Raw genomic sequence first — 27,593 nt, 5'->3', positions numbered from 1 at the left:
AAAATGTTCAAAATCAGTGATTTAAAAGGTGTGTAAAAAAAAAAAAAAATATTATATATGGTACCAATAAAAATGTCACTTTGTCCTGTAAAGAATGCGGCCCACCAAATAATTTTTTTCCTCTGTGCGGCCCATACACCCAGCCAAGTTTGAGACCCCTGCTTTACAGCAAGCATGCAAACTTTAAAGGCAGAGATCGCTAGGTATGAAAGTTCTCTCTTACAGTGTGTAGCGGTATTGTTGCAGAGCGAGCTTGTGGCCCCTGGTGTCTGAGGACCCAAAGTCTTTGCTGTCACATGGGACACCAGTACTATAAATGGTATATAGTAGGTGGTGGGGCCTGTACCAAATTGTATTCCATAGAGTGCAGTATTTCTGTTATGGGATTTGTTATCGGGCTTAGTTGAGTGGTCATGAAGGGTAATCACTTCTAAGCAGGAAATTCTTGGGACACTGATTAGTTCTCTTCCTTAATTTTTCTTGGCAAAACATTATTTAATTACTCAGACACAATAAAGACAGGGGAAACAAAGCTTAGTACTGTTATTTTTCCACTCATATTTAATTGTTACTGGAATCCTTCTTCAAGGGGAACTCACCCGTAGGACAGACCATGAAATTACGCTTTAGGCTAGGTTTAAGATTTGTTGATATTTGTCAGATTCACTTGCATTAGGCCTGGAAATTATTCCGATTGTGCTTTGAGGTATCTCCAGACTCCACAGCATAATCAATACAAGAAAAACAATTTATTTTTAAAATACAACACCGATGACTCTACAGATGACCACCATAATGGGCATGGTGGAACCTGTGAAGTTTGGGTGAGTATAATATTTCCTTAGTTTTTTAACCCCTTAATAGCAGACTATATTATAAAACAAAAATGATGCGTGGAGATCATTTTGCTGTGTTTGCCTGAAGCAAATCAGAAAAAAACTTGTATTTGGGCAAATCCGAATTCTTTGTAAAATTCAAGATGAATGAGTTTTGCCTTGAACCAAATTACTTATCTCTAATAAGTAAACTCAGTGTTAATTGCATCTGTTTAATGTTCCCCAAAATTAACTATGTTCTGAGTTTTGCTAAGCAAAATTGGATTAGACAACTATCTAGGGTGAACCTAACTCATCCAATTTAAAAGTCCACCACTGTATAGACCAGTAAACACAGAACTTCTATTTGCTTGTTGTGCTTTCCATTATCTCTCCCATGATCATGATGATGAACCCTCATGTAGAGGTCTACGAAATTCAACTTAAGCTCTTTTAAAATTGCAGTAACTCTAGAGAAAAGTTTTCCGAATCTGTAGAATTTCAACAGGACTAGCTATCTTATATCAATTGGGGCCCTCAACTGTTCCCTTGCAAATGAAAAGGATCAGACATGTTTTAACGAGTGATATTTGGAGATAGGCCAATCCTAGAGTTGCCTCTCAGCCACCATTGAGAACACATGCAACACTCTCTCAAGACTGTTAGTATGGGGCCAGGGGACAGTAATACATGGTCTTCAGATTAATGACCATTCAGTCAACATCTCTATCAAGTGTATTTCCAGCTTCATGATCCATTAAGCTACAAGATTCCCCATAGACTATTGAGTCACTAAGGAATGCATTCTTTAAGGCTGGGCTATAACTGACTAGACCCTATACCACCAAATCATGGATGGTTAGAATTTGAACCAATGCCAAATTGTAAACTAAGATAACATGCCAATTTGATAATTAATACCAGTTCTTCACCAGCACTAGAGCACAGACTGGAGATGTGATCATTAACCTCTTTTTGCAACCTGATATAATTGTACATCACAGTCAACAAAGAACATGTAAAAAAATGGTGTAAAAATGGTGTAAAAAATGAGCCTGTCCCATTGAAGCAGGTGCCAGCTGTATTACACAGTAGCAACAAGAGCTAATAATGTTATTCCCAGAAAACAAACCCTCATACATTAAGGCCCTGTGCACACTTACCGGATTTTGCCGTGGCTTTTCTGCGGATTTGCTGCATGTTTCGCTGCAGAAAATGTTCATAAGGCTATGTGCGCACTGGAAAATGGAATTTTCTCAAGAAAATTCCACAGGTATTCAAAGATTACCGCACCCGCGGTAAAAAACCGCGGCAAACCGCACCCGAAAACCGCATGCGGTTTGCCGCGGTTTTACCGCGGTATTGTTCGCGGTATTGCCGCGGTTTTGCCGTGTGCGGGTTGGTATGTGCTTTATTGCATTCAATCCAATAAAGCACATAAAAGAAAAAAAAAAAAAAGTCATTTCATTCTGAGATGATAGATAGATAGATAGATAGAGAAATAGACAGAAGAATAGATAGATAGACAGAGGGATAGATAGAGGGATAGATAGAGTCCCTGTGAGCACACTCTGCATTTCTCCCTGTCGGCAGTGAGTTCACATTACCAGCCGTGGGAAATGCCCTGGAGTTACCTCTGCTGTCTCACTGCGAGGCTGCATTCAGCAGTGTCTGTGTCAGTCGTGGCTGGATGTAAGCAGCGCAGGACGCCGGAGCTGTGGATTATGCCGGAGCTTTGTTTCAGGAGGGGTTAATAAAAGGGTGAACGAGGCTTGTTTGTGTTTTATTTAAAATAAAGGATTTTTCTGTGTGTTTTATTCACTTTACTTACGGGTTGATCATGTCAGCTGTCACATAGACGCTGCCATGATCAAGCCTGGAGTTAATGGCGGTGATCCGCCACCATTAACTCCTTGTATTACCCTTACTGCCACTGCTACACGGCTGCAGGAAGAGCCGGGGACACTCCGGTACTGCCGCATAATGCATGCGACAGTCCCGGGGCAGCTGCGGCTGATATTCTCGGCTGCGGGAGGGGGAGTGAGGCAGGGGACATTAACCCTGCTCCTCTCCCTCCTCAGCCCGAGAATACCGGGCCGCCGCTGTGTGTTTATCTCGGCTGGACGGTAAATATACAGCGGAGCCCACGTGCTTTGTTTTCTATATTTCCGTTTGATTTCTATGTGTGTTCTATGTGTCTGTGTCTATGTGTTCTATGTCTGTGATGTCTGTGTCTGTGATGTGTGTGTTTACTCTCCGCACGGCTTCCTCTTCCTGTAATGACATCACTTCCCTGCAAAACTGCAGGCAGCGATGTACATTACCGGAGGTAAACCACGAAATACCGCAGGGAATAACGCAGGAAAACGCAGTGAACCGCACAGAATTTGCTGCCTGCGTTATTCCCTGCGGGATTTCACGATTACATTGGAGTCAATGGAGTGAAATCCCGCAGCGATGTGCGGAAAAGAATTGACATGCAATTGTTTTTGCTGCGGGAATCCCGCAGCAAAACATGCAGCTGTCAAAATCCGCCTAGTGCGCACAGGATTTTTTTTCCCCATAGGTTTTCTGGTCTGCTGTCCTGATGAAGAGGGCTGCGTCCCTTGAAATGCATTGACCGGTGCCTACAAAGAATAAAGAGACATAAATCTATGATTGAATTATGTGGTGTGAGCGCGGCATAAATCCCTTTCTTCAGAACACATGCTATATGTGTGACGCCCTGGACTAACCAGGTAGTCACAGTTAGAGCCCCGCACAACACCTGTCCCCTAAAAAGGTGTCATCAGCCAACCATTAAAACCTAGTCACCTCCTTCAGTGCTTGATGGACACACCAGGGGATGGAGCCACGCCCACCAAGGAGTTCAGAGAGCTTGAGGCAGGAAAAAGAAAACAGTCTAGTCTGAGTTGAGTTTGCGAGTGCAGCGGAGAAGGTCAGGCCTGTGTGACAGGCCTGTAACAGACTGACAGGTGCCAGGGTTGGAGCCCGGGCACCTTTGACTAGGAGGCATACGGTGGCCTCAGCCTGCAGGAGCCGGGAAGACAGCTCGGTGGAACCCTGATGGACCGGGACAGGGTAGTGGCCCACTGGTACCGACCCGGGGAACCGACTCGGAAACCGGACCACAAAGGGGGGTACTCAGACCCTGAAACAAGGTCCAGAAGCCACTGGACTGAGTTAATTAACTGATTGCGGTCTGGACTATAGATTCTTTCCCACCCAAAGTCCCGTCTGAAGACAACAGCCCAACGAGGGGGATAGAAAGCCACCGCACATGCAGAGAGATCCCACGGGCCAGCGTCTGCGGGCAAAAGGGCTCTCCCGACATCCACAAAGCCGGGGAGCGGACTTCCGACGCTGAAGCGCAGGTAGCCCACAAATACACAACACGATGCAGGAGAAAGGCAGAGACGACCAACCGAGTGGGGGACCAGACGCAGCCGGCTGCAGGCACCGACCACCATCAAGTTGGTTTACCAGAGACTCGTGTGCGTTACTAACCGTGAATACAACAGTGCCCTCTGTCCGCGCACCTCCCTGCACCGCCCAACAAAACCCCAATGGGTCCCGGGGCCACCACCCCTGCCCACGGAGAGGTTAACATCTTGCTGCGTAACATCTTCCCCCGGGTGCCCAGTAACCGCAGAGGTGGTGTCCACCTTCACCACAACCCGTGGGTGGTGTCACGAACTTAACAACGGCTCCAGCCGTACACCTACTTCCCCTAAACCGCCAGCCCCTTTCAGATCGAAGTGGACCTCGGGACCCCCGGGTCCGGAGACGCTCGAGCCACCACCTGGTGAGTCCGGATCCGAGCGGCTCGGTTGCCGCCGAGCACAGGGCGGTACATTTGCATGCAGGTACGGAGCGACCCATCAGTCAAGGAGAGTGAGCAGAGAAAAGCCGCTCTTGACTAGCATTTTGGCTAATCACTTATATGGCACAGTCCCTGGCAGACATTAAAATATCAGCAATTTAGAGTCAAACATGCAAGGCTGAAGTCACACAGCTAGTGTCTGATACATACTGAATTTCTGGTGTCATAAGTTTTGAAAAGTTGTAAAATTGATCTGCAGTTTGGAGTTGTGCAAACAATTTGTGACTTTTGGAGTTTTCACAACAGTTTCTCCCACCTCTGTCAAAATTGGCAGAGCTAGAGCGTAACGGGGGGCATGATCCACAGCTCTTGTAATTTATGATGAGATGTGGCATACCTTATGTCAAAGATCTTAGTCCAGTCGTGACTGGAATAAAATTTGTAGTGAAGCGCACAGAGGATTACAACATGTCAGACATTCCTGATTCATTAAGAGGCATGTGCCTTTTAACCTCTCGACAACCTTTGATGCCCTGTTATGTCAAAGATTGTGTCTCTGACTTTGATGTGGGCTCACACACCAAGCCCACATCTTTCCCTGAATATGACAAATGTTTTAATCAGCCGACATGGGCCTCTGATCCACCTGTGACTGTTAACCAGTCAAATGCTGCTGTCAATCTCTGACAAAAGGATTTAACACACTCCGCCAGGAGTGCATGTCATTCCCTACTCTCATTAGTGTGTCCGTGATGTGATCGTGGGGCACCGAAAGGTTGGCATGACAACCAAGGGTCAACTGAAGACCCCTGTGTCTGTCATTACAAGATCCTCCTGTGAATACTGGCTGTAAGCATTCATAGGACGTCGTGATTTCTTATATACAGAGCAGTGCTGATGCAAAAGTATAATTCATCCTGCAAAAACAAGCCCCCTTTAGCTACGGGGATCTAAAAATAAAATAGTTATGGCTCTTGGAAGAAGGGGAAGAAAAAATGAAAGTGCAAAAAATGGAAATTTGGAAGGTCCTAAAGGGGTTATTGGATCAGGTGCCTTGGACTCCACCACAGCCACGCATGGGAAATTTGGTCGTCTTGATGAATGGGGGCCCCATATATTTCTATTGTGGGCAAACATAAAAGATTTCAGGTGACATAAATAACCATTCCACTAATATATCAATAATGTTTGATGACCTGACACGGAAATACACATTTAACAAGTTACATTCACTGTGATACCTTGTTCTTTTCAATTTGGTATTCAAAGCATGATTCAGTAACCAGATACTTTGTATCAGGAGAATTCCAGCTCAATATGACATTTTCTTCATCATGTCTTACTGTGACATTTGTTGGTGGGTTCAATATTTCTTAAAAGAATGAAACGTATATAAGTTATAAAGAATCAAGCAAGCGACTTTTTCCGGTCTTATATAGTAAAGCTTAATCATCACATAGGGAAACGTCTGGCAACTTTATAATAAGTTATTCAATTTTGTTTAAATTATTCAGGTTCTTTTTGCTGTTAGTGAAGATCAAAAGGTTATTTTCCCTATATTATTGTTTTTATCCAAAAACTTAACCCCTTTCTGACCAAGTGATTTCCCATTTTTTCATTTTCGTTCTTTTCTTCTCGTCTTCCAAAAGTCCTAAGGGGTACTTTGCACACTACGACATCGCAGGTGCAATGTCGGTGGGGGTCATGTCGAAAGTGACGCACTTCCTGCGTCGCTCTCGACATCGTAGTGTGTAAATCCTAGATGATATGATTAACGAGCGCAAAAGCGTCGTAATCGTATCATTGGTGTAGCGTCGGCGAATTCCATAATTACGCTGACGCGACGGTCCGATGTTGTTCTTCGCTCCTGCGGCAGCACACATCGCTGTGTGTGAAGTCGCAGGAGCGAGGAACATCTCCTACCTGCGTCACTGCGGCTCCCATCGGCTATGCGAAAGGAAGGAGGTGGGCGGGATGTTTACGTCCCGCTCATCTCCGGCCCTCTGCTTCTATTGGCCGCCTGCCGTGTGACGTCCCTATGACGCCGCACGACCCGCCCCCTTAACAAGGAGGCAGTTCGCAGGCCAGAGCGACGTCTCAGGGCAGGTGAGTGCATGTGAAGCTGCCGTAGCGATAATGTTCGCTACGGCAGCTATCACCATGATATCGCAGCTGCGATGGGGGCGGGGACTATCGGCTTGCGATGTCGTAGTGTGCAAAGTACCCCTACGTTTATTATTCTTCTGTACACATTACAATATAAGTATTTGTGCGGGACGAGTTGAAGTTTTAAATACATCGTTGCATTTTTTGTTGTGTTTTAGCCACAGAAAAACTCCAATTCTGGTGGTTCAATTTTTTTTCCTGTGTTGTTTAAGTAACTCTATATTTTGATTATATTTTGTGGATATGGCGATATAAAATGTTGGGGTTTTTTTATGGAAGAGAAAGGGAATGTCTCGTCTTCATGTTTTTAAAAACTTTTTTTTTTTACTTTTTATTGTTTTTTGTAGACCCCTTAGGGACTGTATTGTAGTCAGATTGCTTGAATTATATTATGATATACCTCAACACTGCAGTACTGTGGTATATGGTGAAAATCGACCACAGATTGGTTTTCACAGTATCACAATTATGATAGGCAAAGGGGTCTTCAGTAGACTTCTGACTGTAATGACAACCAATTGGCACCAATCACAACGTAAGGAGGTAGAGAGACCCTTGGAACGGTGCGCCCCCTGGGATGCGTGTTGTAAATGCTAGTGTTAGAGATTGACAGAAGATCAGAATAGGTTAAGGCAGAATTGTAATCCAAAGCCATCATCAGGAAATGGTTTCTGCCCTTAAACTCTCCTATAAATCTCATTCACTTGTCTGTGTTTAAACATGAACGTGAAAAAACGATAGATGTGTGAATGAGACCTTAGGTATGTAAATTCCATCTTGTGTCATGTATACTTTTAGTAGCCAACTATATGATATTTTTGTAACCATCAAGCTATTGCAGTAAATTTAAGGGGTTCAGGGTGAGAAAAACAAAAAGATAACTTGTCTTATGAAAAATGAAGGACACCATGTTGGGAAATGGTTTTGCACATTATACCATGCAGTAATACCTGGACTTAAGAGTGCACCAGCAAACACATTTTTCAAGATATGAATGAGCTGTTGCTCATCTTTTTTGCTTTATGATGTGAGCAGAACTGTGAGGTACGAGTAGCTTATGCTCACCCTCCCTCCAATACCCCTCAGTGTGGCGTCCTCATTGCATAGAGTTAGCTGATCAGCATGTAAGATAGCGTTGGTCATGTACCAGGATGGGGGATCATATATACCAGGAAATATGGGGGGCCATGTACCAGGATGAGGGCCTTATACCAAGAAGGGGGATCATATATACCGGATGGGGGTCATGTATTAGGATGGAGGCCCATGTACCAGGAAAGGGGGCCATGTACCAGGATTGGGGATCATATGTACCAAGATGAGGGATCATATGTACCAGAATAGGGGGCCATGTAACAGGATGGGGATCATCTATACCAGGAGGGGGCCATGTACCAGGTGGGGGGTTATATATACAGTGCTAGTATGCGGGTCATAGGTAGGGTCTAGTATGGATTAATAGCATTTCAATTCATTTAAATGGGAACAATTAAACTCGTAAGTCAAGGTATTACTGTACTTTTAAAATAAAACTTCTTACCCACTATGTAATAATTGGTGGGTAGAAAGTCACAGATGAATTTGTGCTCCTTTGGCCACAGACAGCAATATCACCTGTAGAGTCCTGATAGCGGCAATGCTGCCATATAGAGATGAATGAATTGATTCTCAAGACTCAATTCCAGTGGCCATGTCAGTAGTCTGCATCTGTTGTACAGAAGCCCTACAAACCACCTCCAATCTGCTAGGATATCTGGTTACTCTTCTGGACTATAAACTTGGTGGAATGTCATTGCTGTATCTTGGTGCATGTATAATGCTGCGCTTGACCTACCAATCAGAAGTGGTGCTGGGGATGCCAGGAGGCTCACAGGGCTCCAGTTCATCGGCCAAAGGACTAGTTATGTTGCCTCTGAATCAGATTTCAGCAATTCTATTTGCCATGTATTATTTCGGGGTGTAATAGAGTGTTACAATATCAATACCTTACAATTAATAGTTTACTATACCTTTTTCTGCAGGTATGAACCAATCTTTTATCACATATTCATCAGAACCTTTTCTGTTTAAAAAGACAGTCACTTCCTTAAAGTAATTTATGTTTAAATCATGAAATGTGCAGTTGCCCATCTTCATTTTCCCATCATTAATGTATTGCTTGCAGTCTATGGTGGTCGTATCTTGCCTGCAGCAAAAAACTAGAATATTCCATAATTTAAATCTAGGAAACATATTTTACAATTACTAATACAAATAATCATCCACTTACTGTAAAGAAAGCGTGTGCTCAGTATTATATGATGCGTTTTCACTATAGGTCCATGTACATGTCATTGAGGATATATTGTAAACAACACATTGAATATTTACGTCGATTGTTCCTGTGAAACATGACACACGAGCAATTATAATTATTATCTTCTTATGAATCTATAGATTTGTAGATTTGTAAATTGTTTATCTGAAGAGCTTATTCTAAATAAAAGGGGGCGTTACTTATGTGAGACATGTAATGACTGACAGTCTGCTCTCCTGATCTACATGTCTCACAATCGTAATCACCAAGATATATGTGAACATTGAATATATGAAACTTGAACTGCATTACTGCTATATGTACAGTATATTCCTCTGGAATAAGACATAGAATTGCAGCTGTCAAGGTTTAATTTTATTCAGTTTTCTATGACCTACACACCCATATAGAAAGCCTAGGCCATGTGCGCACATAAGTGCATTCTGCATTAGTCACTGCTTGTGCGATTCAGAACACAGCTGAAAAGCTGCGTTCTGAAAGTTTGGTGTCTGCAGAATTCATGCAGATTTTGTGTGTTCTGGATGCTGCCTCTCCCATACAGAGAGTGGAGAAAGCATCCAGAACGCACAAAACAATTGACATGTTACTTCTTTGATCGCAGCGTTTTGACAGCATGCAAAACGCTGCATTCTAAAAAGCAACGTGCGGATGGAATTTGCACAATCTACATAGATTGTGCAGGGGACACAGGATGCAGCGCAAAAGCATGTAATTACGCTACGTGCGCACATGGCCTTAGGGGGTTCACTCAGCAAGCTGCTGCCCTTCAGTGCCTAAATGCAAATACAGCTTTCCTTACCCCTGACCCTGACTTGGATGTAAAAGTTACACATTACTTTGAATGCTGTGATTTCTTCACTATACATAATCTATTCTAGTTAAAAATATGTCAACTGAATGTGCTCTTATCATGAAAGAAAGCTGGATTATAAAATCCTCCATTAGGAATCGTTTTCTTATGATTCCCTCACATAAGCGGGTTTTACACGCTACGATGTCGAGCGCGATAGCACCCACCCCATCGTGTGTGCGATATTGTGTGATCGCTGCCGTAGCGAACATTAGCGCTACGGCAGTGTCACATGCACAAACCTGTCCAGCGACGTCTCTGTGACCGCCGAATAATCCCTCCTTCAAGGGGGAGGTGCGTTCGGCGTCATAGCGATGTCACTGCGGCATCACTAAGCGGCCGGCCAATAGAAGTGGAGGGGCGGAGATGAGCGGGACGTAACATCCCGCCCACCTCCTTCCTTCCGCATTGCCGGTGGACGCAGGTAAGGAGATGTTCCTCGTTCCTGCGGTATCGACACATAGCGATGTGTGCTGCCGCAGGAATGATGAACAACATTGCTAATCAATTTTTTGATTCAGGATGATCTCTCCATGGCAAACGATTTTGACCACTTTTGCGATCGTTTAAGGTCGCTAATAGGTGTCACATGCTGCGATGTCGATAAATGCGCCGGATGTGCGTCACAAACACCGTGACCCCCGATGATAATACGTTAGCGATATCGTAGCGTGTAAAGCCCGCTTAAGTCTAGTGTCACATGAGCGTATAAAAAAAATCTGTCCAATATTCACCCAAAAAAGGGGTGGGATTTTTTTTTTCTCACTTGCCCTCTGTGTACGGTCTGTATGTAATATATTTTTTTACTCAGCTGCTGTTAATCATTTACAGGGCCATTTCCATTTTCCTATGCTACAGAATTATAATGTATCTTCAAAAATCAGATGCGGTACTGTGGCTCTGTATGGCATCCAATTTTTGTTCTCCCATCCATCTGATCTGCAATCCAGTACTTTAAGTTCTTGAAGTAGTTTTTACTCCAATTAAGAGTTTCTGGAATTCATTCTACGGCTCCGGTGAGAATTAAAGAAATACACAGGCATGTGATTTCCAATGCTCTCCAAACGGTTTTAATGAGAATCAGATCTTTTATACTCTTGAGAAATATAGGCATACCATGCATAAATGTAGGTATTCCTTATATGATAGAAAATACTAAAATATATAATTGCATAAGTAAAGACACTACAAGCATCCACTCAGCTTAGCCCCACACCCTAATCATATGTTTGTTCCAAAAGTCAAATACCACACCATAAGTACTTTTTGGCAGGCTTGAAGACAATGCCTTCCTTACTTAAAGGGTTTGGTTGCACTTGCGATTTCCATGGACAAAGTGCAATGCGATAAAACATCAGATTGCACTCGCATCAGTGCAAAACTATGGGGCAGTGTCCATCTGCGATTGATTTGTCATGCCATGTCAGCAGGGCCGGCGTCAGCACCCGGCATACCCGGGCAAATGCCGGGGCCCTGGAGAGCTGGGGGGGCCCACTCGGCCTCGTCAGCTCTGGTGCACCTTGGCCGGGGCCCACTCTCCTTAGTTCTGCGGTCCCCGGGCCGAGTTCCGGGGACCTCAGTCCTCGGCAGGAATCTGCGGCGCCGTCTCTTTAAGGCGCGCAGACTTCCTGGTTTGAACTTCATCTGTGGGCGGAGCTACAGACCGGCATCCTGCTCAGTCCCACAGATGAGAGTTGCAGTGCCAGCCAGCGACCCCCAGCACAGCGTGTCCCTCCGGCGCTGTGTGGGCCCCCTCTCCACCGTGACCTGAGCGGTATGTGCCCTCCCCACCCCCCGATTTATGCCCCCCCCCGGAGCCGCGCGTGTCTGTCTCTGTCTGTATGTAGCAGAGCTAGGTGTGTATGTATATAGCAGAGCTATGTGTGCATGTATATAGCAGAGCTAGGTGTGTATGTATATAGCAGAGCTAGGTGTGTATGTATATAGCAGAGCTAGGTGTGTATGTATATAGCAGAGCTATGTGTGTATGTATATAGCAGAGCTATGTGTGTATGTATATAGCAGAGCTATGTGTGCATGTATATAGCAGAGCTATGTGTGTATGTATATAGCAGAGCTAGGTGTGTATGTATATAGCAGAGCTAGGTGTGTATGTATATAGCAGAGCTAGGTGTGTATGTATATAGCAGAGCTATGTGTGTATGTATATAGCAGAGCTATGTGTGTATGTATATAGCAGAGCTAGGTGTGTATGTATATAGCAGAGCTAGGTGTGTATGTATATAGCAGAGCTAGGTGTGTATGTATATAGCAGAGCTAGGTGTGTATGTATATAGCAGAGCTAGGTGTGTATGTATATAGCAGAGCTATGTGTGTATGTATATAGCAGAGCTATGTGTGTATGTATATAGCAGAGCTATGTGTGTATGTATATAGCAGAGCTATGTGTGTATGTATATAGCAGAGCTATGTGTGTATGTATATAGCAGAGCTATGTGTGTATGTATATAGCAGAGCTATGTGTGTATGTATATAGCAGAGCTATGTGTGTATGTATATAGCAGAGCTATGTGTGTATGTATATAGCAGAGCTATGTGTGTATGTATATAGCAGAGCTATGTGTGTATGTATATAGCAGAGCTATGTGTGTATGTATATAGCAGAGCTATGTGTGTATGTATATAGCAGAGCTATGTGTGTATGTATATAGCAGAGCTATGTGTGTATGTATATAGCAGAGCTATGTGTGTATGTATATAGCAGAGCTATGTGTGTATGTATATAGCAGAGCTATGTGTGTATGTATATAGCAGAGCTATGTGTGCATGTATATAGCAGAGCTATGTGTATGTATATAGCAGAGCTATGTGTGCATGTATATAGCAGAGCTATGTGTGTATGTATATAGCAGAGCTAGGTGTGTATGTATATAGCAGAGCTAGGTGTGTATGTATATAGCAGAGCTAGGTGTGTATGTATATAGCAGAGCTAGGTGTGTATGTATATAGCAGAGCTATGTGTGTATGTATATAGCAGAGCTATGTGTGTATGTATATAGCAGAGCTATGTGTGTATGTATATAGCAGAGCTATGTGTGTATGTATATAGCAGAGCTATGTGTGTATGTATATAGCAGAGCTATGTGTGTATGTACATAGCAGAGCTATGTGTGTATGTATATAGCAGAGCTATGTGTGTATGTTTATAGCAGAGCTATGTGTGTATGTATATAGCAGAGCTATGTGTGCATGTATATAGCAGAGCTATGTGTGTATGTATATAGCAGAGCTATGTGTGCATGTATATAGCAGAGCTATGTGTGTATGTATATAGCAGAGCTATGTGTGTATGTAGCAGAGCTAGGTGTGTATGTATATAGCAGAGCTATGTGTGTATGTAGCAGAGCTATGTGTGTATGTATGTGGCAGAGCTATGTGTGTATGTAGCAGAGCTATGTGTGTATGTATATAGCAGAGCTATGTATGTAGCAGAGCTATGTGTGCATGTATATAGCAGAGCTATGTGTGTATGTATGTAGCAGAGCTATGTGTGCATGTATATAGCAGAGCTATGTGTGTATGTATATAGCAGAGCTATGTGTGTATGTATATAGCAGAGCTATGTGTGCATGTATATAGCAGAGCTATGTGTGTATGTATGTGGCAGAGCTATGTGTGTATGTATGTAGCAGCGCTGTGTGTGTATGTATATAGCAGAGCTATGTGTGTATGTATATAGCAGAGCTATGTGTGTATGTATATAGCAGAGCTATGTGTGTATGTATATAGCAGAGCTATGTGTGTATGTATATAGCAGAGCTATGTGTGTATGTATATAGCAGAGCTATGTGTGTATGTATATAGCAGAGCTATGTGTGCATGTATATAGCAGAGCTATGTGTGCATGTATATAGCAGAGCTATGTGTGTATGTATGTGGCAGAGCTATGTGTGTATGTATGTAGCAGCGCTGTGTGTGTATGTATATAGCAGAGCTATGTGTGTATGTATATAGCAGAGCTATGTGTGTATGTATATAGCAGAGCTATGTGTGTATGTATATAGCAGAGCTATGTGTGTATGTATATAGCAGAGCTATGTGTGTATGTATATAGCAGAGCTATGTGTGTATGTATATAGCAGAGCTATGTGTGTATGTATATAGCAGAGCTATGTGTGCATGTATATAGCAGAGCTATGTGTGTATGTATGTGGCAGAGCTATGTGTGTATGTATGTAGCAGCGCTGTGTGTGTATGTATATAGCAGAGCTATGTGTGTATGTATATAGCAGAGCTATGTGTGTATGTATATAGCAGAGCTATGTGTGTATGTATATAGCAGAGCTATGTGTGTATGTATATAGCAGAGCTATGTGTGTATGTATATAGCAGAGCTATGTGTGTATGTATATAGCAGAGCTATGTGTGCATGTATATAGCAGAGCTATGTGTGTATGTATGTGGCAGAGCTATGTGTGTATGTATGTAGCAGCGCTGTGTCTGTATGTATGTATCCAGCAGAGCTGTGTGTGTTTGTCTGTATGCATGTATGATGTGTATCTATGTATGTCAGTGTATATGACTGTATAGATGTGTCAGTTCTATATGTATTTTTGTGAGTTTGTCGTTAAATATGTATATGTATGTGTACGTATGTGTGTCTGCGTGTGGATGGGGCCCACTGGGACTCTTCCGCCCGGGGCCCACAAAAACCTGGAGCCGGCCCTGCATGTCAGCATGAGAAATGAATCACAGCATGCTGCATTTGGCAGCGAGTCTCAGCTCATACACACCCATGCAAGTCTATGGTTGCTTGTGAAACATTGCACTGCACTTGCATGTCACCCGACCGCAGTGCAAGTTATGCAGAGTCAGGCTGCGGAAGAGAGAGTGAAAGTGCCCCCCCCCATTCTCCGCAGCTGTGATCTGATTGCAAGATCAGATCACAGTCGCATGACCCTTGGCTCACATCTGCAGTAGAGGGTCATTAGTATATCGCTTCTTATGCTCTCACATCGGAAGCTATGCGCAAGTGGAACCGAGCCCTAACATTGTTTAAAATCTTCAGCTACTTTATTTACATCCTCTTAAAAATCACAATGATTCATCATACTCCAAAGCATATGTCATATACATGATCTATATAGACTGGAAATTACTATGCTCTGGGTTTATATGGTGTCTTGCTACTGCTTTGACTGGAGTCAGTTCTTCCATTTCTTTGGAATTTTAATACCATCCACGCTCTACAGAACAAATCTGCCATGCTTATTCCAATTCATACTTCTAACCTACCAAATTACATGAAGGTATGGACATTTTATATCTGGAATTCCAGAATATTAAGAATATCCATACCGCTTTTCCTTGTACATACACTTAATAAATTACTCTCAGTTTCAACTTGTTTAACCCTCTTACCTGGATTAGCACATATAATTATTTCTGAAGCACTTTGACATTCATCATCATTTAAAAATGGAACCACCTTGATACAAACGTCACCGTTTGTATACTCCAGCAGATGTAGGACTGTCTTTCCCTCAGATACCTTTTCCTGCATAAGAAACAAAAGTTGGATCGCAAAACTTTTAGCACAAAGACACTTGGGTCAGAACTCAGAACATCAACTGATTATGGGCCTGAATTCCAGACATGTATAAATATCGAAAACCAGCTTATTAAAAGCAGAACACTCTTTACTCCAATGCATTAAAAAACAGTTGTATGCAAAACATACAGTACATGAAGAAAACTGACACATTTCAAATCAATATTGCCAAGTTCTTACTCTTAGCTTATCTGATTCCCAGGAATTTAATGTTTAACATACTGTATATACAACATGGTTCCTAACTTAGTGAGTAATTATACAATTACAGAAGTTATAAAGGATATTTATGTTATTTTATAGACATCATCTGTATAAAAATTTCCTGACACTTCACTGCTGCAGATGGTCTTTGTACAGGGCTGTAGCAGAGACATCAATGCTACAAAATGGGGCCACGTTAGCAATCACAGACCTCCGTAGTCCTGTCCACAAAGACCAGGAGCATTTGTAGAGAGGTGTTGTTGAAGCAGCGGGGTAAAGTGCAGGTTATTTTCTTATTTTTATGGAGAGGATGTCTATAAAATAATAATAATAATAATAATAATAATAATAATAATAATAATCATAAAAAAAACTACTGAAAAACCCCCTTATGCTCAGCCAAAATGCTGTATATAGTATAAAACTACAAAATAACATATTAAATGGAATTAGGCAATAAGTTTAAAGGGGTTTTCCAGGCTCAATAAAGATCTCTGCAGTCACTCAATACCACCAAATTACTATATAATATATAAATCACTGTATCTAGACGGGATGTGAGTGCTGTGTATGGCATGTGTGAGTGATGTATACAGTATGTCCAATGCATGTGTACTGTATATGGCCAGTGTATGTCGTGTGCGGTATACAATAAGACCAGTGTGTCAAGACTATGTACAGTACAATGTGTGGTTTACAGCCAGTGTGTCGGAGCTGTGTGCTGTATACTGCCAGTGTGTCATATTTGTGTGTGGTATACGGTCAGTGTATCATGGCTGTGTGCGGTATACGGTCAGTGTATCATGGCTCTGTGCGGTATATGGTCAGTGTACCATAGCTGTGTGCGGTATATAGTCAGTGTGTCATGGCTGTGTGTGGAATGCGGTCAGTGTATCATGGCTGTCTGCGGTATACAGCCAGTCTGTCAGAGCTGTGTGCGGTATACGGCCAGTGTGTCAGAGCTGTATGCAGTATATGGCCAGTGTGTCTGATCGGCCAGGGTGCGGCACCTGGCACCCTCGGCAATTGGCTGTTTTAAAGGGATCCTATCAGGTGCAAAATCCCCCCAGGACCACGAGCTGTTCTAGGTGCATATTGCTAATCCCTGCCTAACTGTCCCTGTATACACTAGCATAGATAAAAATATCTTTAGAAAAAGTATTTCTAAAGATCTTTTATCGTATGCTAATGAGCGAGGGGACTAGTCTCAAGGACATTACTTCCCTTGCTAGTCGGCCCCATTAGCATGTTAGTATGCCCCTGTGGGCCCCTGTGGGTGTGCTATCATGCTAATGAATGCACAGCGTGAAAGGATGATCTCACTTCTCCACTGCCATTGCTGCCCGACACTGGATTTTGGCTCAGTGCGCATGACCCTGGAGTTTTTCTCATGCGCACTACTTCAGTTTGAAGCCAGGACGCATACACCCGGCTTCATAGTGCGCATGACCGAACCTCCGGGGGCATGCACACTGAGCCTCACTCACTGCGGGAATGATGGTGCTGCGGTGGAGCAGGTCATCGGGGGCATGAGCAGGCTGCAGCAGCACCTGCCGTGACCACGTGGACCCGCTCATTACATGTGCACGCCCATCCGCTGAAGCCGGCGCTAACAGGTGGGCGGGATGATGGGCGGGGGGTGCGCGCATACTAAACAGCCTGCCCGCATGATCACCCCTGGCAACTACAGCCTGGAGTGATCATGTGCGGCTGTATGCACTGCTCCCCGCACATCATCATCAGCGCGGGCTGCAGTGAATCAGTACACTCACCGTTCCCTGCAGCATCGCGATCTCCTCCTGTCTGCCGCCCGCGCTGTTTGGAGACTAGCGGTGCTCACAGCGATGACGTCATCGCTGTGCGCATGTGTCCATACGGCTGCGCCGGCACAGACAGGAGGACATTGCGGTGCTGCAGGGATCATGGCTAGCTCCACACAGATCAGCGGCGCTGTGCCTGACACAAAGAGGAGGTGGAGCGATGCTGCGTGGAGCGAGGAAAGGTGAATATAAATGTTTTGGTTTTTTTTTCTGTGTGTGCCACAGGATGCAGGACATATAGCAGGATGGGGGTATATGAGCAGGATGGGGGTATATGAGCAGGATGATGGCATATCAGCAGGATGATGGCATATGAGCAGGATGATGGCATATGAGCAGGATGATGGCATATAGCAGGATGATGGTATATCAGCAGGATGATGGCATATAGAAGGATGATGGCATATGAGCAGGATGATGGCATATGAGCAGGATCGGAGTATATGAGCAAGATGATGGCATATGAGCCAGATGATGGCATATGAGCAGGATGATTGCATATGAGCAGGATGATTGCATATGAGCAAGATGATGGCATATGAGCAGGATGATAGCATATTGTATGAGCAGGATGATGGCATATAGCAGGATTATGGCATATGAGCAGGATGATGGCATATTGTATGAGCAGGATGATGGCATATAGCAGGATTATGGCATATGAGCAGGATGATGGCATATTGTATGAGCAGGATGATGGCATATAGCAGGATTATGGCATATGAGCAGGATGATGGCATATTGTATGAGCAGGATGATGGCATATAGCAGGATTATGGCATATGAGCAGGATGATGGCATATGAGCAGGATGAAGACATATAGCAGGATGATGGCATATGAGCAGGATGATGACATATGAGCAGGATGATGGCATATAGCAGGATGATGGGGTATATAGCAGGATGGGAGCACATACTAGGATGGGATATATAGCAGGATGCGGCCATATGCCAGGATGGGGTATATAGCAGGACAGGATGCGGCCATATGCCAGGATGGGGTATATAGCATGATGCGGCCATATACCAGGATGAGGTATATAGCAGGATGGGAGTACATACCAGGATGGCAATATATAGCAAGATGGGGCTATACCAGGATGAGGGACATATATATATATATATATATATATACAAGGCAGGAGGATCATTACCAGGATGGGATACCTTAGTATAGAATTTGGGGACATTACCCCCATAATAGTGTCAGCAGCAGATCCTCGCCCCATAACAGTGTGTCATGACCACATTTTTTGCTTAAAATTTTATTTTCCTATTTTCCTCCTCTAAAACCAGGGTGCGTCTTATGGTCCGGTGCGTCTTAAAGTCCGAAAAATACGGTAAACTGTTCAATATATTGCATGGGTTGTTATGATTACAAGAATAATATATATGACTGTATTAATCACTAGACTCGGTTACTTTTTGGTTTATTTGTTTGTGGCATGTATTTTTAAGAAGTGAATTAAAAATGTAATTATTGCCTTTATTTTCATTAGTTTTTAGTAATTATTTTAGAGCAAAAATATCTATTCACTGTTATTTTACTCATAATATACAGTTATATAGTAATATACCAGTATACAGAGATGTACTTCTATGTATCAGTGCAAAGTAGCATATAAAGCTGAGTGTGTGTGTGTGTGTGTGTGTGTGTGTCCCCGCTAAAGGAATCCACACCGTAGCATTTACAGTCATGAAATTTTGCACCAACAAAGGTAACGTCATAGACTATGTTTTGAGGGGAAATTTTAACCTCATGCTTTATAGTTATTCACCAAAAAACCTGCTTACATTAAAATCAATGGTCCTGGGAGCTACAGGTCATTCACTGGAGCTCTGATGGGTTTCTATAAGCATCGAAGGACATTTTTTGTATAAGACAGCTTATGTGTGAGGTAATATGATATCGGTAAATACAAACACAGAGACACACAGATACAGAGACAGAGCGACAGACACACACAGAAACACACACACAGACTAATACAGAGACAGACGCACAGAAACAGAGACAGACACACACAGATACACACAAACACATACACAAAGAGACACACAGAGACAGACACAGACACAGACAGACACACATACAGAGACTCACAGACAGTGACACATAGAGACAGACAGAGACACACGGGGACAGACAGAAAAACAGAGACACACAGGCAGAGACACACACAGAGGCACAAACCCACATACAGAGATACAGACTGACACAGGGAGACAGACACACAAAGCAAGAACAGCATGAAAACACAAACTTGTGCACACACCCATTGAATTTAATGGGTCTTCGTATGTCTGTGTCTCCGGTACATGTGAAAACGGATGTCGCACGTACCAGAGACACTGATGTGTGAAGGAGGCCTCAGATGTAGCAGAGTTGAGAATGTTACTATGTAGAAGTGAAGCAGTATAGATGATGTAATGTATGTGTATTGGTGTAAGGTATTATGTAGTATATAATGTAGGATGCTTAATAAGGTATTATAGATATGCAGGTAAAAGGAGAAATCTGCCTGGCAACAGTTGGGATTTTGGGATTGGCCTATAGGGGAGGAGTTAGTGTTGAGGGATAGGGACAGTTTCTGTGAGAACGTCAGTTAGGGCCCAGCCTGTGACAGAGACAGACCTCAGGTCTGAGGAGCAGCAGAGCCACATGCTATGGGTGACCTGTGACAGGAGAAGAGATCGAGAGTCATAAAAGCAAGATTCTGACCAGAGAAAAGAGACATCTATGATACAAAGTGACTGGAGTCAGATCTGAATCTACTGAGTAAGTGAATGATCGAGAGAGACTGATCCCTATGGGATCAGCAGTACAGCCCTTAATGGCTTATAGCTCTAGAAGGGATGGGCCTAGAAGAAACAGCATGCGAGTTGAATAGAGAGTGCTGGGCTGCAGATCCAGAAGTGTCAGGAGGCAATTAGCCTGGTACAGCCATATTGGCACAATCTCTACGGGAGAGGAATATAAGACTGAACCGCTGTGAGGATGGAGCGACTCTAGAAAACTGTGACATCAGGTTGTGCTGGGTGGTGGTGAATTGATCAGGCCTATGTGATAGGATAAAGACTAGGGATGAGCGAATATATTCGTCACTATTCGGTATCCGATGGATAATGGGGTATTCGAGGTATTCGCTATCAGACAGCTAATATGGTATTCGCTCCGATAGTTTCATTTTCATTTCTGGAATTCCTGGTGCCTTTTTCCAGCCAATGAACACATCTGACGTTGCTTGCCCTCACAGTAACGCCGCAGCCATCTTTGTTGTGGTGTTACTGTGATTGGCTTGGCCGCACAGCGTCATAGGGGCTATATAAGGCTGCCGCCATTTTGTGAACATGCAGTCATTCCTGAGCTGCCAGTGTAGCTAGACTGTACTATGTGCGGGACAGTGTTTATACAGCAAACTAATAATAGTCCTTGTAAGGGCTGAACACAGTGTCCACTAGCTGCTAGCAGCTGTGTAAATCATAGAACAAGGTATAGGGACAGCGCAGTGCATTCTATGAGATAGCTGTTATGATCCGGAACCATGGAAGACCACCACAAATCATTGGCAAAAGATGACAAGAGCATTGGCAACTAATCTTGCCGCCATCCCCTTAGTAACCATCACAACTAGAAGTATCCGAGGGGTGAACTAACATCCTGTGCACCGCGAACCCAGCCGGAGAACTAACTATCCTAAAGGTAGGAAAGATGAATAACTCTCTGCCTCAGAAAATAGACAAGAATAGCTAGCCCCCCACATTCAAAGACTGCGGTGATATAGGAAAAACACAATACACAGGTGGATGACAGGATTAGCAAAAGGTGAGGCCCCCGCTGACTAAAATAGGAAAGGACAGGAAAGGGACTGATGGTGGCCAGAGAAAAACCCTGCAAAATACCAACTTCCTGATAGTACAAAAAGGCCCTCAGATTGCACGATCTGAATTCCGTCCTATACCAGGTGCCCTTGTCATACCAATGAACAGAAAACAAGAATCATAACAAATTCAACAAGCCACAAACACATGGACCCAAAGGAGCTATACTCCACACAGAACTGCAGGGAGTTCCCCAACAAACCACTGAGGGGGAAAATCCCTGCAAGCAAATAAACTGAAAACAACCACAGCAAATGACAAACCCAGATAAGCAAAAGAACCAGACAATAAATAAAGAGCAAGCACTTATCTGGAGTAGATGTGGTGTAGAGCAGGATGAAGCAGGCTGGAGATACAAAGAACAACTGACATCCGGCAACAGCCTGCAATCAAACCAGGATTTAAGTAAGCAGAGAGTTAGCAAAGGAAACACCCATTGCACAACACACCTGGTCCAAGTCCAAACCATTCCTGGCCACCAGAGGGAGCCTCCCAGCAGCCAAAACATAACGAACATTCACAACAGATAGCGTTCCTGCTGCATCTGCACAATCCAAAATAGTCCTTGTAAGGGCTGAACACAGTGTCCACTAGCTGCTACCAGCTGTGTAAATCGTAGAACCAGGTATAGGGGACATTGCAGTGTGTTCTATGAGAAAGCGTTCCTGCTGCAAAATCCAAAATAGTCCTTGTAAGGGCTAAACACAGTGTCCACTAGCTGCTACCAGCTTTGTAAATCGTAGAACCAGGTATAGGGACAGTGTTAGTGCATTGCTTAGTTAGGTGAGAGCCGTTCCTGTTTTAAACCGCCCCCCAAAAAAACATCCTCTTATTAGTGGTGCTTACGGTCTGTTACTGCAGTGTGTGATATAGGGAGAGCTTATTCACAGGCAGGGAGAGATTTAAAGCTGTGACTAATAATATCTGCTACTAATAATAAACAATCTCAGCACTGCTACATTCCTTGTGTCTGTTATACTAGGAATAGGTATTATAACTTGCAAAAAAAGGTCCCAAAATTGTCAAAACAACGGGTTCAGGTGTAGTGTAGTGCCTGACAGCCACCATCTCAATTCATACCAGCTCAGTTGCGTCCTTGCGTTGGCTTCATAGCGTACATAAACTCCATAGTACTGTACTGCTAAAAAAAAATAGTGCAAGTTTTTAAAAAAAATAAAATAAAATTGCTGTCACAGCCTGTAGTTCTGCCTGAAGCCAAATACCAAAATATATAGCATCCTGGTGGTGGCTTCATATCTTACAGAACTTAGATAGTGGCCTGCTGCAACTAACGCTCAGTGTCAGTGTTCCAAAATTTCTATTAATACTCGGTGTCAGTGGCACTATTTCTGCCTCAAGGCCAGTACCTTCCTATCAGCAACCTAGTATGATTTTGGGGGCTTCATATGTTACATAACTTAGATAGTGGCTTGCTCATATTAAAATACAGTCTCAGTGTTACCAAATTTTAATTAATACTCAGTGTTAGTGGCTGTACTTCTGCCTGAAGGCCAATACCTCATAGCACCAAACTAGCATCCTGGTGGTGGCGTCTTCCTATCTTACAGAACCTACATAGTGTCCTGCTCTTACTAAAACACAGTGTCAGTGTTACCCAATTTTAATTAATACTTGGTGTTAGTGGCTATACTTCTGCCTGAAGGCCAATACCTTCATAGCACCAAACTAGCAACTGTTTACGGGACCCTTTGACCTTTCTTGCCTCTCACCGCGCAACACCACCAATGCAGGTGAGGCCGTGGTGTGCAGTGATGCACAGATCTTTGAGCACCCAAGGTCAGAAGAAAGCCATGTTGTTGGCCATGACATGCTGGGCAATCAGGTGGAAGTGTTGAAGGATGATGAGACACAGTTGCCCTCAGGTCAGCCTGAAACCTCCATTCCTGAAGATGTTGACCTTCAGGAATTTGAAGACGACCTGGTCGATGATGAGGTCACTGATCCAACATGGACGGGTGGCATAGATTGCGAGAGCAGCAGTGCAGAGGTGCATGTGCCCATAGTCCGCAAAAAGGTTGTAAGACATAGGGTTTCGTCCACTGCCAGAAGTCAATCAACAGTGTACATGACACTACCACCTGTGGCATCTCAGAGTACAAGGATCCGTGCACCACCTGTGCCATCTCAGAGTCCAAGGGTCCTTGGTGCGATTGTGTGGGAGTTTTTTTCCCAAGAGTCCTTCGGACCAAACGGTTGCCATTTGTCAAATCTGTCCAACCAAGCTTAGCAGAGGCAAAAATTCTTCCATCTTGGGCACCTCCAGCATGACAAACCATATGTTAGCCAAGCACACCACTAAGTGGTTGACAGCTCTAGGGGAAAAACATGATTTCCAGAATCAAAACTCTGCCACTTCCCCTGGGCTGCCTGCTTCCCAAACTGGTGTGCAAGAAGGTGGCGCTGATGCCTCCTTCTCCCAACGTGATGTTGGCCAAACTCAATCATCAATGACTACATCCGCTTCAGTGTCCCAGCGTTCCATTCAGTTGTCCATACCACAGACCTTCGAAAAGAAGGAAAAAAACTCCATTACGCACGCAAGGGCAGAAACCAGAGCTGCACACATTGCACGATTGATAACCCATGAGATGTTGCCGTATCGGCTTGTAGGAACAGAGGCTTTCCGTGACCTTTTGGCAGTGTTAGAACATCGGTATTCTGTGCCGAGCCGCCACTATTTTTCTCGTTGCACCGTCCCCGCACTCCACAATCATGTGTCCGGAAACATCAAACGGATTCTCACCAACGCCATAACAGGGAAGGTCCACTTAACCACAGACATGTGGACAAGCAGAAGTGGACAGGGACGCTACATCTCACTGACGGCACACTGGGTGAACCAGGTGGCGGCTGGTACAGAGTCTGAGCCAGCAACATCCCATATAGTTCTGACACCCAGAATAGCGGGGCTCACTTCAATCACAGTTTCAGTAGCCTCCCACACAGCAACAACTCCCTCCTCCTCCTCCTACTCTTCATCTGGCTCCTGTGCATCATCCTCAACATCCACCGGTGTCCAACCGTTGACATCATTCCCCAGCTGGGATCTCTGCAGCACTGCCTAGGCTAAGCGGCAACACACTCTATTGAAGCTCATCTGTATCGGTGACAAATCGCACACGGCACCTGAGCTTTTGAATGCAATAACTTAGCAGACAGATGAGTGGCTTGCACCATTGGACCTCCATTCAGGGATGGTAGTGTGCGATAATGGTTGTAATCTGGTGATGGCTTTAAAGCTTGGAAAGCTTGTACACGTTCTTTGTATGGCCCACATTGTAAATTTAGTAGTTCAGCACTTTATGAAGAAATACCCTGGGATACCAGACCTACTTACCAAGGTACAACGTATTAGCGCCCATTTCCGCAAGTCATCTCCCTCATTTGCTGGCCTGGCAGTGCTGCAGGAGCGCTTACACTTGACTCGTAAGAGACTAATATGTGACCTCCCTACGAGATGGAATTCAACCTATCATATGTTGGCCAGGATCCATGAGCAGCAGAGGGCAGTATCCCAATTCCAGCTGGAACATGCCTGTCAGACGCAGCTGCCAGACATAAGTACTGCCGAGTGAGTGTGGATTGCAGACATTTGTCAGGTCTTTGAGAATTTTAATTACTGTACCAACATTGTGTTATCAGCATTACTTTTCCACTGATTTGTTTATTGAAATGCTCTCTGGATGGTCTAACTGACCAAAGTGTTAAAGTGTTCATGCACCAGAGTTGTCTGTGGATCCAGACTTCACAATGGTTGCTAGTAATCCGCACAACCTCGACCAACCATCTCAGGCCAGCTTTGCTCAGCATCATGAGGATGGGGATGAGGAGGATTATGAAGAACAGGAATGCTTTGAAGTTGGTAACCAAGGGATTCACAACCCAAGCTTCAGGGCTGTCCAACATGGATGGCCTGAGGAGGAGCAGGAGGAGGAGAAAGAGACTGAGGAGGAGTGGAGGTTTAGGGAGATAGAATGTATTCTTAGCAGTGACACAAAAAGGTTTCCATTTCGGAGTATGGGACACATGGCATAGTTCATGTCACACTGCCTTTCTCATGACTGTCGGCTAGTCCAAATTTTGGCAGACAACAAATACTAGTTACTGTATGTACCTTTCTTGACCCACGCCACAAAGACAAATTCGCTTTGCTACTTGTCGAGGCAAATAAGGATTGTACTACGGAAACATTCAAGAGGACTGTAGTGGAGCAGCTGATGAAACAATTACCCTCAGATCATACTGGCATCAGAGGTAGCATGTCATCTCACGCAGTAGGATTACAAGAGAGGGCTAAGCATAATAGGAGCAACACAGGCAGGGGACTAATGTGCCAAAACTGGTCCTTTTTCCACAAACCGTCAACTGCGAATCAGATACCGGTTGGGGGAACAATGAAAAGGAGGGAACAGTTAAGTAAGATGGTGATGGACTATGTAGGTGGCCGTATCCGCATTCTTTCAGAGTCTACTGTTCCCTTTAACTATTGGGTTTCCAAGCTCAACACTTCGCCAGACCTCGCCTTATATGCTTTGGAAGTGCTAGCTTGCCCTGCTATGAGTGTGTTGTCTGAGCGTGTTTTCAGCTCAGTGGGGTCAATAATAACAGATAGTTGCACACAAAATGAATGAATTGGAGACTCTTATGTCAACCATGGATTATGATGTGGTGGGCATTACGGAAACCTGGCTGGATGAAAGCCATGACTGGGTGACAAAACATACAGGGTTATAGTACATTTAGGAGGGACAGGAAAGACAGAAAAGGTGGTGGGGTGTGTATATTTATGAAATCTAACCTAAAACCTGTGTTGAATGATGACATTGCGGGGAACTGCAACAATGTAGAGTCAGTATGGGTAAATGTACATGGGGAGGGTAATAATGGAAAAATGCTAATTGGAGTTTGCTATAAGCCTCCTAACATACCTGAACAAATAGAGGGTGAAATGCTGGAACAAATTGAAAAGGCAGCTAATAATAATAATTGGGTTCTTATTATGGGGGATTTCAACTATCCAGACATACAGTGGGACATAGAATCTTCTGGTTGTGTTAAAAGCTGTAAATTCTTATCTACCATTCAAGACCATTTCCTCTCTCAGATGGTAGATGAACCGACGAGGGGAGATAATTTGCTAGATCTGGTCCTGTCAAATAGACCGGAGACAATTTCAGATCTACAGGTTCGGGAGCACTTGGGCACCAGCGATCATAATATGGTAAGCTTCAACGTAATATTCAATAGAACATTTCAAAGGGGAAATGCTAAAACCTGGAATTTTAGGAAAGCTGATTTCAACAAATTAAGGGAAGAGCTTAAATGTGTAGATTGGGACAAAGTCATGGTAACTGGGGATACTGAACATAAATGGGGAAAGTTTAAGGATATACTGCTAGAGTCCTGTAAAAAAACGTATACCCTCTGGTAATAAAATGTCCCGGAATAAAAAGAAGCCACTATGGATAAATAAGACTGTACAAAGTATAATAAAACAAAAACAAAGGACGTTTAAAATCTTGAAGGCTGAGAATACAGAAATAGCATTTCAGGAGTATAAAGATATCAATAGGAAATGCAAAAAAGAAATCAAACAAGCAAAACTAGCTACTGAAACAAAAATCGCCAATGACATTAAAATAAATCCCAAAATCTTTTATAAATACATTAATGCCAAAAGGAAAACAAAGGATAGTATTGGCCCCTTAAAATATAATAACAAGTTAGCTATAGAGGACAAACAAAAGACTGAGATATTAAATGGGCATTTCTCATCTGTGTTCACCAAGGAACTGACTGTACCAGGGATCATTCAACAAGTGAAAAATCAAAGTTCCCCACCAGTTATAATTCATTTAACACAAGAAGAAGTACGCCTACGTCTGAGTAAATTAAACATTGACAAATCCCCAGGGCCAGATGGCATTCATCCACGAATATTGAGGGAATTGAGCTCCGTAATTGACAGACCGCTGTATCTCATCTTTTTAGACTCACTTGTAATAGGGTTGGTACCTCAGGATTGGATTATTGCTGATGTGGTACCGATATTTAAGAAAGGTAAGAGGGTAGATCCAGGCAACTACCGTCCAGTAAGCCTGACATCAGTAGTATGCAAAGTT

General features: G+C 43.6%; 1 protein-coding gene across 4 annotated transcripts in view; it reads right to left on the bottom strand.

The window, feature by feature from the left end:
• LOC142287691 (interleukin-5 receptor subunit alpha-like) overlaps positions 1–27,593 on the bottom strand; it is a 101,194-nt gene that overhangs the window by 39,748 nt on the left and 33,853 nt on the right. For all 4 annotated transcript variants that reach the window (XM_075333463.1, XM_075333460.1, XM_075333462.1 and 1 more), the window contains 4 exons: positions 15,354–15,489; positions 9,074–9,185; positions 8,814–8,989; positions 5,880–6,010 (listed from right to left, as the gene is read on the bottom strand). In XM_075333463.1, coding sequence (XP_075189578.1) covers positions 5,880–6,010; positions 8,814–8,989; positions 9,074–9,185; positions 15,354–15,489 — 555 coding nt within the window. The remainder of the gene's footprint in view (positions 1–5,879; positions 6,011–8,813; positions 8,990–9,073; positions 9,186–15,353; positions 15,490–27,593) is intronic.

The sequence above is a fragment of the Anomaloglossus baeobatrachus genome, chromosome 2 (assembly GCF_048569485.1).
Source record: "Anomaloglossus baeobatrachus isolate aAnoBae1 chromosome 2, aAnoBae1.hap1, whole genome shotgun sequence".
Classification (NCBI taxonomy): Eukaryota; Metazoa; Chordata; class Amphibia; order Anura; family Aromobatidae; genus Anomaloglossus; species Anomaloglossus baeobatrachus.
This window is presented reverse-complemented; position numbering and strand designations above follow the sequence as displayed.